Source organism: Pseudogymnoascus verrucosus, assembly GCF_001662655.1.
Source record: "Pseudogymnoascus verrucosus strain UAMH 10579 unplaced genomic scaffold scaffold_11, whole genome shotgun sequence".
Taxonomy (NCBI): Eukaryota; Fungi; Ascomycota; class Leotiomycetes; order Thelebolales; family Thelebolaceae; genus Pseudogymnoascus; species Pseudogymnoascus verrucosus.
Genome location: NW_017263662.1, coordinates 606,111 through 616,791, shown reverse-complemented (window position 1 = coordinate 616,791; position 10,681 = coordinate 606,111). Strand labels below are relative to the sequence as shown.

The following is a 10,681-nucleotide window of genomic DNA, read 5'->3' as shown; positions in this document are numbered from 1 at the left end:
GGGGGGGGGGGGGGGGGGTGGGGGGGGGGGGGGGGGGGGGGGGGGGGGGGGGGGGGGGGGGGGGGGGGGGGGGGGGGGGGGGGGGTGGTGGGGGGGGGGGGGGGGGGGGGGGGGGGGGGGGGGGGGCGGGGGAGGGGGGGGTGGGGGGGGGGGGGGCGGGGGGGGGGTTTTGGGGGGGGGGGTCGGGGGGGGGGTGTGGGGGGGGGGGGGGGTCGCCGGGTAGCTGGGGCGGGAGGAGCCGCCCGGCGAGGCCGCGGCCGTAGGGGTTGGTATCTACAAACCTAGCTAAGTCTGGTATTTCGTTTTTGTTGTAAACCAACCTTCTAAGAATATGAATGCATTACTGATAATAGGTTGTAATCAAGATAAAGGCAGCAGTATAGTACGTAGGGTTGTTGAGCGTCACGCGAATATATATAAGTAGTCTACGTAGGTTCGCTACATGATGAGTTTGTGCCCATGATACACTTCATTTCTCGGGGCTGTCATGCTCTTTGCTGCGAGGTTATCTGCCCTCTTTGGAAAATCCTCGAGCGTTCGCGCGTATGTCGCCACCGAGTGCGCGATCAGCTTCGTGTTAACTTCCCACGCTACCATGTCTAAGTTCGATAGGTTGTCGCAGAGCTGGTGGTAGCATGGGTCAAACCATTCACCAGCCGAGCCGCCAAACATCTCTGCCTCAGCCGCCGTCTTGATGCCTTCTGCGCCTGTGGCGATACCCCCAGACGGGACCCCGCTGCGTAGGAAAGCGTCGTAGTCGCTCCGCCCATCGAACGGTATGAGCGTATGATTCAGGCTTTGCGCCTCATAATAATCTGCGTACAGCTCACGTAGCTGTTGCGATCCCGCTGGGTTCACTGCATCAGTCGCGTTGTAGATTTGGAAGGCGAAATTGGGCGACGCCATCATGTCATAGTCCATAAACAGCCGGATGCGCTGGTTCTCGGCGGCGCTGAGCTGAGCGACGTAGTAATCCGATCCCAGCAATCCCTCCTCCTCACCCGCCCACCACGCGAAGCGAACACAGTTTGTGACAGAAAACCGCGTAAGCTGCGTCGCCACCTCAAGGAGGCTGATCGAGCCCGACCCATCGTCATTGATTCCGGGGCCCTCTGCAACACTGTCGCTATGTCCACCAAGCATGACGCAGTTCTCTGGGTCGCCACCTCGCGTCTGCGCGATGATGTTGGTCGTCCTAATGGTGTCGACTATGGCGTCGATGAATGCGATCGAGTCGACGGGATGTCCGCCCTTCAGCTTCTCGATATATGGAGCAGCGTCTGTGTCTGATATCCCAAACGTAGCGACATGATGTTTAGAAGGCTGGCCAAGAGTACCAGAGACGCCGCCTTTCTCATTGTTGTAGATGATTACTGCGATGGCGCCAGCCTTGCCTGCGTTCGCTGATTTTGTGCCAAAGGGACATATCCCCCTGCTCACTAGGGCGATCCAAGGCCCCTTCCCATCGGACTCAAAATCGTGTTCGTCACACCCATAATGACTGACGAGTCGTAATTGACCGTAGACTGGGCCGCGGTTTTTTGTTGGGGGGGTAAGGCCCATCGGGGCCGCGGACTTCGGAACCTCGTGCCCGAGCACAAGACGAGATTCGAAGACATTGCCCGTCACGGCCGCAAAAGTCTGGTTGGAGAGGCTGTAATAGTCGCCCAGGTCCGCAATGGTAGAGTAAATATAGTCGACGGTCCCAAGGTGCCCTGTACTACGCGATTAGTCACCGCCTAACAACACCGACGTGGTACGGAAGGACCGGGTAAGAAAGCTGTAGCGCGCACCTTTACTACCAATCACGCGAGTGGGATGACCATATTCTTCGATGCTGAGCTTCGCAATCTCGAAGAGCTGCTCGGCCCGCCTAAAGAGGTTGTCGGGGTTAATTAACTGTTCAAGCTCATCTGAGGTGACAGGGGTCGCTGGCGTCGGTGTGGAGAAGATGGTGTTGTGTTTGCCAGGGTGATTGTCAGGGGTAGAGAGAAATGGGATTTGGAAAGCACAGGCGCTTCCCAACAAAGAAAGAGCGACAGGCAAAGGCAATGATAATGAGCGCATGTCTGGTGGTTTAGTTGATGTGCGAAGAAGATCACTGGGAAATTGGTGGGACGAGGTGGGGATATGTAAACAACGGAAAATACTACATCCGATACGGCGGTTCTTATTACGGTCATCTTTCACACTGACAGCGCAAAGATAAATCAATATCAAAAACCTCAAGGTGCCAAAATCACAGAGCCAAGCTCAAAACAGATACGGAAGCAAGAGTAATAAGATATAGGTGATTTAATTAAGGGAAACAAACACTTCGAAATTATTAATGAATACTAGTAACCAAATAACCAACGATATAATAATATTAAGGAATAATTGCGCATATAATAAATAGTACATAGACAACCTTGGAGTGGAGCACCCAGCATTCATTCCATTACATCCGCCGAATACTCTGTGCCCCAAAACCCGAAGTCATCAGTCTTCTCCAATGACCGACTAGCTTGCAATTGCCCTAGCCTAGTTCTACTTTAACACTTCAATCAGGGATGTGAGTATTGTGTCTAGGGCAGCTATTTGTTCGCTTGGTGCCATTTCGAAAGCTTTCTTTTTCTGAAGAGACGACTGCACTTCTTCAAACTTCATCTTCAAACCCCCTACCACATCAACCCGGTTGGTTGGTGTTTTTGGCAGCGCGACATGACTATCGACAGCTCCAAGGCTCTGAAGCGGTTCACCTTTAACTTTCGCGGGCGAGGATGGCAGTGAACGCTGCGCAGTGGCGGCAACCATGTCCCTAGGAAGTATCTGTGTCTCTTTTCCCTTCGAAACTGTCCTCGCATGCGGCTGTGGCAATGACGGGCTTGAGGACCGCGAGGGGATTGGCGATGAGCTGGACGAGGGAGATGATGACAGATGTCGTTTTTGCGGCAACTTTTGTGTCGAGGCCAAACCAATTTGGCGTTGAGGCTTGCTACTCACGGATAGGGCCTTACTAGTTGAGAGGACACCGGGCTTAAGATATTTTGACTTCTCGGCCCGAAAGTCAACAGGTGAAGTTTTCCCAAGCTGTGTTTCCAGCTTGCTAGCTACCGCTGGTGCTTTGCTAGGTGGTGGTAGACTCGGCGTTGCGGTCGACGGCTTGGGCCGGGGTTTTTTTGGGTCGGCTTTGGTGGAGGAGGGTGTACCAGGCGTTGAAAGATTTGTCTTCAGGGGTGATGCCTTCACTGAGTCCTTGGTGGAAGATGGGACGACAGGCTCCGGCCGACTCGTTGCCGCTGCTAATGTTCGTGACGTCTTGCTGGATGAAGGGATGATTGGCGCGGGTTTTGACTTCAACACTGAAGTATTTCCAATTCGCGCAGATGGTGACTGCCGCGGTTGGTCTTGGACTACCACTAGCGCTGAAGTAGTTTTCGTTAGGGAAACCCGAACTGGCAATACCAGAGCTGCCACAGATGTTGCCAGGCCCTTCCTCGATGGGACTGGATCCGGTTGCTTCAAGTCTGCCACGGCTGCCCTCAGGACCACCATGGCCGGAACCAGAAGCGCCTGGTGGATAAGGTCCATCACAAACTCGCCAATGACATCCGCCGCTGCCTTATAGGCCCATAAAAACAACCGTCGGGAGAGATCCACCATCGTCTGTGCCTCTATAGCAGCCGCGACGGTTTCTGGCGTCTCGAAGCCAGACATGCAAAGAGGCCATTTGAGAGCTCTCATGATGAGATGATTCGCTATATTTTTGTCTGCGGTCAGACTGGGGTCGTATAGTGGAGGCATCCAGTCGCCAATGGTCGCCGTATCATTGAAGGTGAAATACTTCCGAGTGAAGTCTTCATCGATTAAAATATCCCGAAATTGCTCTGCGGTAATATGTACAGGAAGATGGGGCGATATAGTCGCAGGAGGGCAGTAAATTTCACTGCTTGCCATTCGTGGCTTGATGTAATGCTGGCCGTCGTCCTAGGAAATAAACAAAGTTAGATGATAACTATATATGATTATATATTGCAAATCCACTTACATCTTGACAACCCTTCTTGCCATCGGAGGTTGCTTGGGGACCAGACTGGGCCTTTGTAGACGGGAAATACATTTCATTGTAAATCGCGACGGCATCCGCGATTGGCACCACTGTATCCAAGATTTGACGTTTGCGAAGAACGTGCTGCGTGTCCTGTGTAAAACTCTAGGTCAGCCAAGAACAATGTGCTATGATTTAATAACGATGAATGTTAGACAAGCTTACCGCTAAAATATCCACTTCTTTAATACCCTCGTAGGCATCGATGATACTTTCTTCCCCGGAGGGGTATAAAGGATCATAAGGCTGATCTAACAAGGGCAACTCATAGTCTCCATTTGCAACTCCGGTAGCGACCTCACTCGCCATACCTTGTTCTACAAGGCGTGCCTCGTAATTGCGGCGGCGTTCTTCCTTTGCATAGAACCAAGTTAGCTAGTAGCTCATAAGGATAATTTAGTGGTGACAAACGTCGAATAAACTTACTTCTTGATCATTCTCATCGACACTGGTCTCCATAGCGGCTGTTTAGCGGCCGGACTGGTCTTTCAATGGAGACTCGTACAAGTCGCCCCCATTCATGGAATCAAAGTTAGAAGCAGATGCTTCGCAGTGAAGATGTTCATCCTGTGGAAGAAACGAGTCAGAGTAGAACCAGAAACGATTGTTGAACGAAGGGAATATTGACATATAATAAACTTACATCTTCGTCGACTTCTTTGTCATCTGTAACCTTTTCGCGGGAGGTTGATTCCATAGGCACCCCATAAACTGGCCTCTTCGGGTGCCGTTCATCCTCCTCGTCAGCATCTTCCCCATCGGAGTCATCTTCCTCGGACTCTTCCCCCGACTCTCAAGAGGAGTCTGAGGACGAGTCGGGGTCCGACTCGGGGTCTTCGCCTTCCTCCGAGTCTTCATCCGACTCATCCTCAGATGAAGAAGAGTCCTCGTAGCCATCGGGGGTAGGTTCCGTGCCTGTGGATTCGTCAGGATCGTCTTTAGGAGATTCCTCGACCGGGTCCTCCCTGGTATAGCCATCTTCGGAAGAATCCACTGGATACCGTGGAACTCTTCCATGTTGGCCCAGGAACCTCCAGGAAGGTAGGAGGAATTGGATATCGGGTTCTTTATCACCTTGTCGCCGCCGCTTTAAAACGGCTTCCACATCATCATCTTCTCGTCTTCGTTTCGAACCAGTTGCCACAGAGCTGGCGGTTTTGGCCCTGCCCGCCTTGTGCTGCGTTGATCTGGCCCTCGCTGCCGAGGCCGATCGCGTAAGTCGAGGAGGCATAATGGAATAATGGAATGTGAATGTAATAAAATATAACTTTCTTGGGATAGTATGGGAAAGGTGATTGGGAAAATATGGAGACTAAGAAGCTTACGAGGAGAGGCCCTCGCTTTATTGCATACCGGTTCGTCCATCGTTTCTAAATGTGAGAACGAGTACGGAACCCCTTGGTATTCTGTTTGAGCGAGTCTCGGATGGATACAGCAAGGCAATGCAACAGTGTGACGTGACTAAAATATGGGATATGGAGAGCAAGATGCAGCTTACCTTGGTGTACTCCATATAATAGAAGCAGGTTGACGGGAAGGAATCGCCGATGTCGAGGTTGCTCATATGGCATGCAAGGTGGGATTCCTTCCTTCGACAGGATGTGATCCGAGGTGGGCCAAGCGAATCAAGATTGGACGCTTGCAAATACGCATAGATAAATTATACGGGCGGGCCGGAAAGGCACAGATAATAGCTCCTCTCGGCAGCACGGGATGGAGGGATTCTGCAGCTAGGCAGATACTGTAGGAACTACCCCCGGGGCGGCTGGTGCCGAGCTGTCACGTTGGACGAAGAGGGTACCGACGGGAATCAACCCGAGCAAACAAATCCAGATCCTTGGGTAGATACCCGCGCCTTTCAACCGTGGGACCCTCCTTCCTAGAACACAACTATGATGGCTTATAGTTGACAGCTCGTCTTTGACGGGACGGTGGTCCCAGGCGATCCCTTTGTCCCTACCCTTCGCTAGGCATACCCGGAGGGTACTCTTACAAAGGGGAGTATGAAGGAGGCTATGCCGTCTAATAACGGCCACACGAATGCGGCCGTGGAGGTCCTTTCGCTCACGACTTGATGGTCTGTACTGCTCCACATGAAATGAACGGTGTAGATAATGTGATAATGATATGCGGCGACAGCCCTACTTCGCTTCTATTTTGAGGTGGCCAATGTAACCCAGCGGTGAGATCCATTCAGCCCCTGCTCGAAGCCCCGTACAGGGGCTCGCGGAATCCCTTGCTGTGCTAGGCACCACCCCACCTGTCAGCAAAGCTTGCCACACACTTCACATAGCGATCTATATCATCCTTAGTATGCACAATTGTGAGGGCCACAAACCCCCTCCGGGTAACGTATATATGATTCTTGATCATGTGGAAGTAGAACAAGTCTCTCAGCTCCACCAACTCGTCGTTTGCGCCGAAATGGATGGCGTTGATCGAGCCAACGCCCGAGATCCATATCCGACCCCTTGGCACCGTAGCAATATCACGCATGTCCGCTTCCGTCGCCGCGCAAACGAGCCCCTTCTCAACAAGGATCGACAGCACAGCCTGGCGGAGATAATCTCCCAGCTCGTTTAGTTGGGTCAGGACAGCCTCTGTCAATATCTTGGTCCCCGCAATCCCTGCATGCATTGTGAGAACATTGTTGTTGAACGTGCCGCTGTGCATTAACGACATTGGCTTCTGCATTCCATCGGCCGTCGTCACCACGCCACCGCTCTTCGGGTTGAAGAGCTCCATAATCTCGCGGCGACCGCCAAAGATCCCGAAGCTCATTCCGCCACCAAGGTACTTGCCCATGGTCATGAGGTCCGGCTTGATGCCATATTTGCCGGCCAGGCCCCCTGCATGGTGTAGGCGGCTTGTCATCACCTCATCAAAAATGAGCAGTGCCTTTAGCTCGGTTGCCCGAGCGCGTAGATGCTGCAGGAATTTAATCGACGCAGGAAGGCATCCGCCTGCCCCTTGCATGGGCTCGACCAATATCGCCGCCAGGGAGTCTGCTGGCACCCGAGATAACTCCTCATCGACAGACTCGATGGAGTTGTAGTCTGCCACGACGTATTCCCCCGGCATTGTCATTGGATCCAATTCCCCCTTGGTATGGAAGGATAGAACAGATCCATGATATGATCCCGCAAAGGTAAGGATCTTGCTCCTCCCGGTCCAGACCTGCGCGGTCGTCGTTGCTAGAATGTTTGCCTCCGTGCCCGAGTTTGTGAATCTGACCATCTCGAGGCCGGCACCCGCCTGGAACCTTTTCTTGATCCTTGCCGCTAGCTCCCCCTCGAGCGGACTTGTTGCGCCAAAATTGACGCCATTTAGCAAGGCCCCCTCAAGAGCCTGGAGGATATCCGGGTGCGAGTGGCCGTAGATACCGGCGGTGTACTCGCCAACCATGTCAAGGTAGACATCTCCATCTGCGGAGCGGATGGAGCAACCACTGGCAATCGTGATTGCCACAGGGAATGGCGGAGAGAAGAGGGTACTGCGAGTGTTCCCGGCCGGGAGATGATCTGAGGCTCTGTTGAATACCTTCTCTGAAGCGGGGTTCGCCGCTACGAAGCTGGCCACCGCATCTTGCAGAGCAGCGTGGACATCGGAATCTGCACTCGCCATGTTTGCTCACAATAAATGATAAGTCTATTCTCAACAATCGGCCGCGTCTCTATTACGAGACGTCGTATTAAGATTGTATTGGTGGGACAGGAGACGAACAATCTGAGACGGGTACGGACACAATCCGACGGATGTCCGAGGCAAGACGCAAACAATCCGAGCCAAGCAATCTGCAACGCAAGGCAGACTACAAACAATCCCCGTGACAAAGATGATATATTTTGCCAAGGCACAACCAATAATTATCTGCCAAGATCAATAATGATATTGCAGTAAGACAAAAGATAAGCAGCTCTCACAGGATGAAAATTTTATTTGTCGCCGTTGGTGTTGCAGTATGCCAAGGCACAACCAATATCGCCAAGATGAAGAATGATATTGCAGTAAGACAGGAGATAACGAATCCTCACGGGGTTGATATGATATTTATTGGCGTAGATGTTGATCGCGGGGTTACTGCCGTACTGTGCCAGATACGGACCGGACGGGCATTGAAGGTGCCGATCGGTCGTCCCCTACATTCCCGTGACACGCATCGAGTACAAATCAATCCAGGCACGTGACGAGCTGTTAAAATTCGCCGTCTTGCAAGTGAGACAGTTTTATTTTCAAATAGCACTCACGTGACACGATTCCGCATTCCGCTCCAGCCCACGTGCCTGCTTCCGTGGTCCCTGGAGCCTCCGCGGAGGCGGCCTCCCAAGACCACGCCCTGACGTCAACACTCAGCCCACACCGCACGTCCAGGATGCCGCCGCATCCGCCAAGGAAAGGGGGCGGGGTGTCGCCATCTCGGTGCTCGGCCTGGGTGGCGCGACGAGCGAACGCCGAGAGCGGGGTGCGCGGCATCGCGATGAGTGTGAGTGAGGGAGGTGAGATGAGGTGAGAATGAGGGTAAGCGGAACTGAAGGGCAGCAGGGTAGGTACAGTACAAGAAAGTAGGGGCTACGATTGGGAGGACGAGGTCGGCAAGGGCGGCGGGTCGGAGCGTTTGTTGTTCCTGTACAGTAATCTGTGTTTTGATGCGTTTTGGGTGATGGTTTCTGTGCCTGGGGTTAGTTTTGGGGTTTGTTTCGTCTGTTTGGGGGGTTGGAAGTGGAAGGGGGTTCTAGTGCGTGGCGGGGCGGTGGTGGTCGTTCGCGGCAGTCAACGATGGAGTACATGGCGGTGGCGGAAATGCCTCAATGGGCTCAATGGGGGTGCCGCGATGACATCATGGCGTCCCCACAAATTTGCGGAAGAAACGGCGAGGCGAACGGTGAGTTGGGGTTGAGGGAGTTTTGGGTGTGGTTTGGGAGACGTTTCGTTTCGTTTCGCTTGGGTTTTGTTTTGTTTACTCATGGATAGCCTGGGCTGGCCTGGGCTGGCTGGGGGCGGACGAGTCAGGGTGTGATGGGATTGGGGAGGGATTGGGGAGGGATGAGGGATGAAGGTCTGGATGGGCGGTTAGAGTACTATACGGTGTGGTGTGGTCTAGAGTACTCCGGCCGTTTGTTTTGATGATACGGGATTGAGAGGTGCCGTGTGCCGTATTGATCGTATTGGCCGTATAGAGATTTCTTGCGCCGCCATACATACACCCCCCCCCGGATGCAAGCAACAGGGCATCGCAGAGCACACGACCACCTGTCCCCCCTCGGAGTTCTCGATCTCGCACGTCGCGCCGGCGGCACCGTGTGTCGAGGTGCATGACGCAGGACGTCAATTAATTGATCGGACAGTACAGCGAGTACAGCGAGTACAGCGAGTACAGCGACTACAGCGATGCAAGTCATCCAGAAGTCCCAGAAGCACAGGGCATCTCAACCCCAGCAGCGCGTCTCATATAGCTCACCCCCCATCTCGGCCAGTTGTGCTGTAAACAGAGGCAGGCCAGACAGGGCGCGAGGCCCATGGGCAAATAGCAAATGCAGCGCACCGCAAATGCGCGATTTAATCCCCGTCGCCGTACCCTGAAAATCCCTCGCGCGGGTCGCCAACGCCGGGCAAAATAGCACGCGCTAGGCTGTAACGGGGATGGCGGTATCGGATGGACGTGGCTAGGCGAGATCGTTGTTGGTGGGGGAGAGACCAGGGCAGGGCTTCGTGTGGGGGTCAAGATTGGATTGGCGAGGGGAGTCGGTTGGTCGGATTGGGGGTTTGTTGAGGAAGGGGGACGCTATTAGTGTACACCCTCGGTGGGATGGGCGGCAGTGGAGGGCGGGTGATGCATGCGAGGGATTTGATGACTGTGTGAGAGTGAGGGTGAGGTGAGGTGAGCGCAATTGAGTGCGTGTGAGCCCATATTGCGAGTGTGATCGTGCGTGATCGTGTCCGTGTGTCTGTGTGCGCGTGTGAGGCTGGGCAGGGCTGGGGAGAGTCTCGGCGGAGGGGGAGGGGAAGGACAAGGTCCTCTCGGTGGAGGGGAAATGACGAGATGAGGAAGGAACGAAGGGGACGATGAGAAGGAGGGGCAGTCGCCAAAACAAACTGTGTTCCTCGTACGTACTCGCACGGCAGGGCAGAGGCATGGCATCACTCATCGCGCGGTCCCTCCCCCTCACCGCCGCGTTGGACCTGCTGCATCGGGGTCGTTGCCCAGGAAACGGCGACACATTGCCCAGCACGCCGAGGAGGACACTGCGGCGCGCGGATTGGGCAGGCGGGCAGCGCGGCGGGGGGAGGGGAGGGGAGGGAGGGTGGGAGAGGGTGGAAGAGGCGGTGATGACTACACGGTGACTACACGATGGAGGGGATGGAGGGGTGGAGGGGGTTTGAGGGTGTTGATCGGGAGGGGGGTGTCGAGTGGTCGGGGGCCAGTGACGGGGTAGATTTCTTTTGTTGTGTGTAGTTTTTGCAGTGTGTAGGTGTAGTATCGACCCCTTCGCGGGTGGCTGCAGCGTGGTGGATGGCGGGCATGGTGCAGCGAGCGCTCATCGTGGGTAGTGCAGTGTGGGCGGGCGGGCCAAGACAGGAGAGAAAAGGACA

At 54.3% G+C, this 10,681-nt stretch overlaps 4 protein-coding genes across 4 annotated transcripts; all 4 read right to left on the bottom strand.

The window, feature by feature from the left end:
- Positions 1-353: 353 nt before the first annotated feature.
- On the bottom strand, positions 354-2,084 carry VE01_03672 (uncharacterized protein). The gene is made up of 2 exons (XM_018273157.2): positions 1,794-2,084; positions 354-1,715 (listed from the first exon to the last, which is right to left on the bottom strand). Exons 1-2 carry the CDS (start codon positions 2,065-2,067, stop codon positions 439-441), a joined length of 1,551 nt encoding a protein of 516 aa, XP_018132239.1. The 5' UTR covers positions 2,068-2,084; the 3' UTR covers positions 354-438.
- A 209-nt stretch (positions 2,085-2,293) lies between these two features.
- On the bottom strand, positions 2,294-4,549 carry VE01_03671 (uncharacterized protein; the record flags this gene model as incomplete). Its single annotated transcript, XM_018273156.2, has 4 exons — positions 2,294-3,969; positions 4,031-4,183; positions 4,256-4,444; positions 4,517-4,549. 4 exons carry the CDS (start codon positions 4,547-4,549, stop codon positions 2,530-2,532), a joined length of 1,815 nt encoding a protein of 604 aa, XP_018132240.1. The 3' UTR covers positions 2,294-2,529.
- A 334-nt stretch (positions 4,550-4,883) lies between these two features.
- On the bottom strand, positions 4,884-5,321 carry VE01_03670 (uncharacterized protein; the record flags this gene model as incomplete). Its single annotated transcript, XM_018273155.1, has 1 exon — positions 4,884-5,321. The coding sequence occupies one exon, from the start codon at positions 5,319-5,321 to the stop codon at positions 4,884-4,886; it is 438 nt and encodes a 145-aa protein (XP_018132241.1).
- Positions 5,322-6,334: 1,013 nt separating this feature from the next.
- VE01_03669 (uncharacterized protein) lies at positions 6,335-7,714 on the bottom strand (the record flags this gene model as incomplete). Its single annotated transcript, XM_018273154.1, has 1 exon — positions 6,335-7,714. One exon carries the CDS (start codon positions 7,712-7,714, stop codon positions 6,335-6,337), a length of 1,380 nt encoding a protein of 459 aa, XP_018132344.1.
- Positions 7,715-10,681: the final 2,967 nt, after the last annotated feature.

What these genes read in the sequence shown, in the direction of transcription:
- VE01_03672 (XM_018273157.2), bottom strand. Translation starts at nt 2,067, where the DNA reads ATGCGCTCATTATCATTGCCTTTGCCTGTCGCTCTTTCTTTGTTGGGA. An exon ending in TCGCGTGATTGGTAGTAAAG is followed by an intron (nt 1,716 to 1,793) that starts GTGCGCGCTACA and finishes CGCGTAGTACAG; the next exon opens with GGCACCTTGGGACCGTCGAC.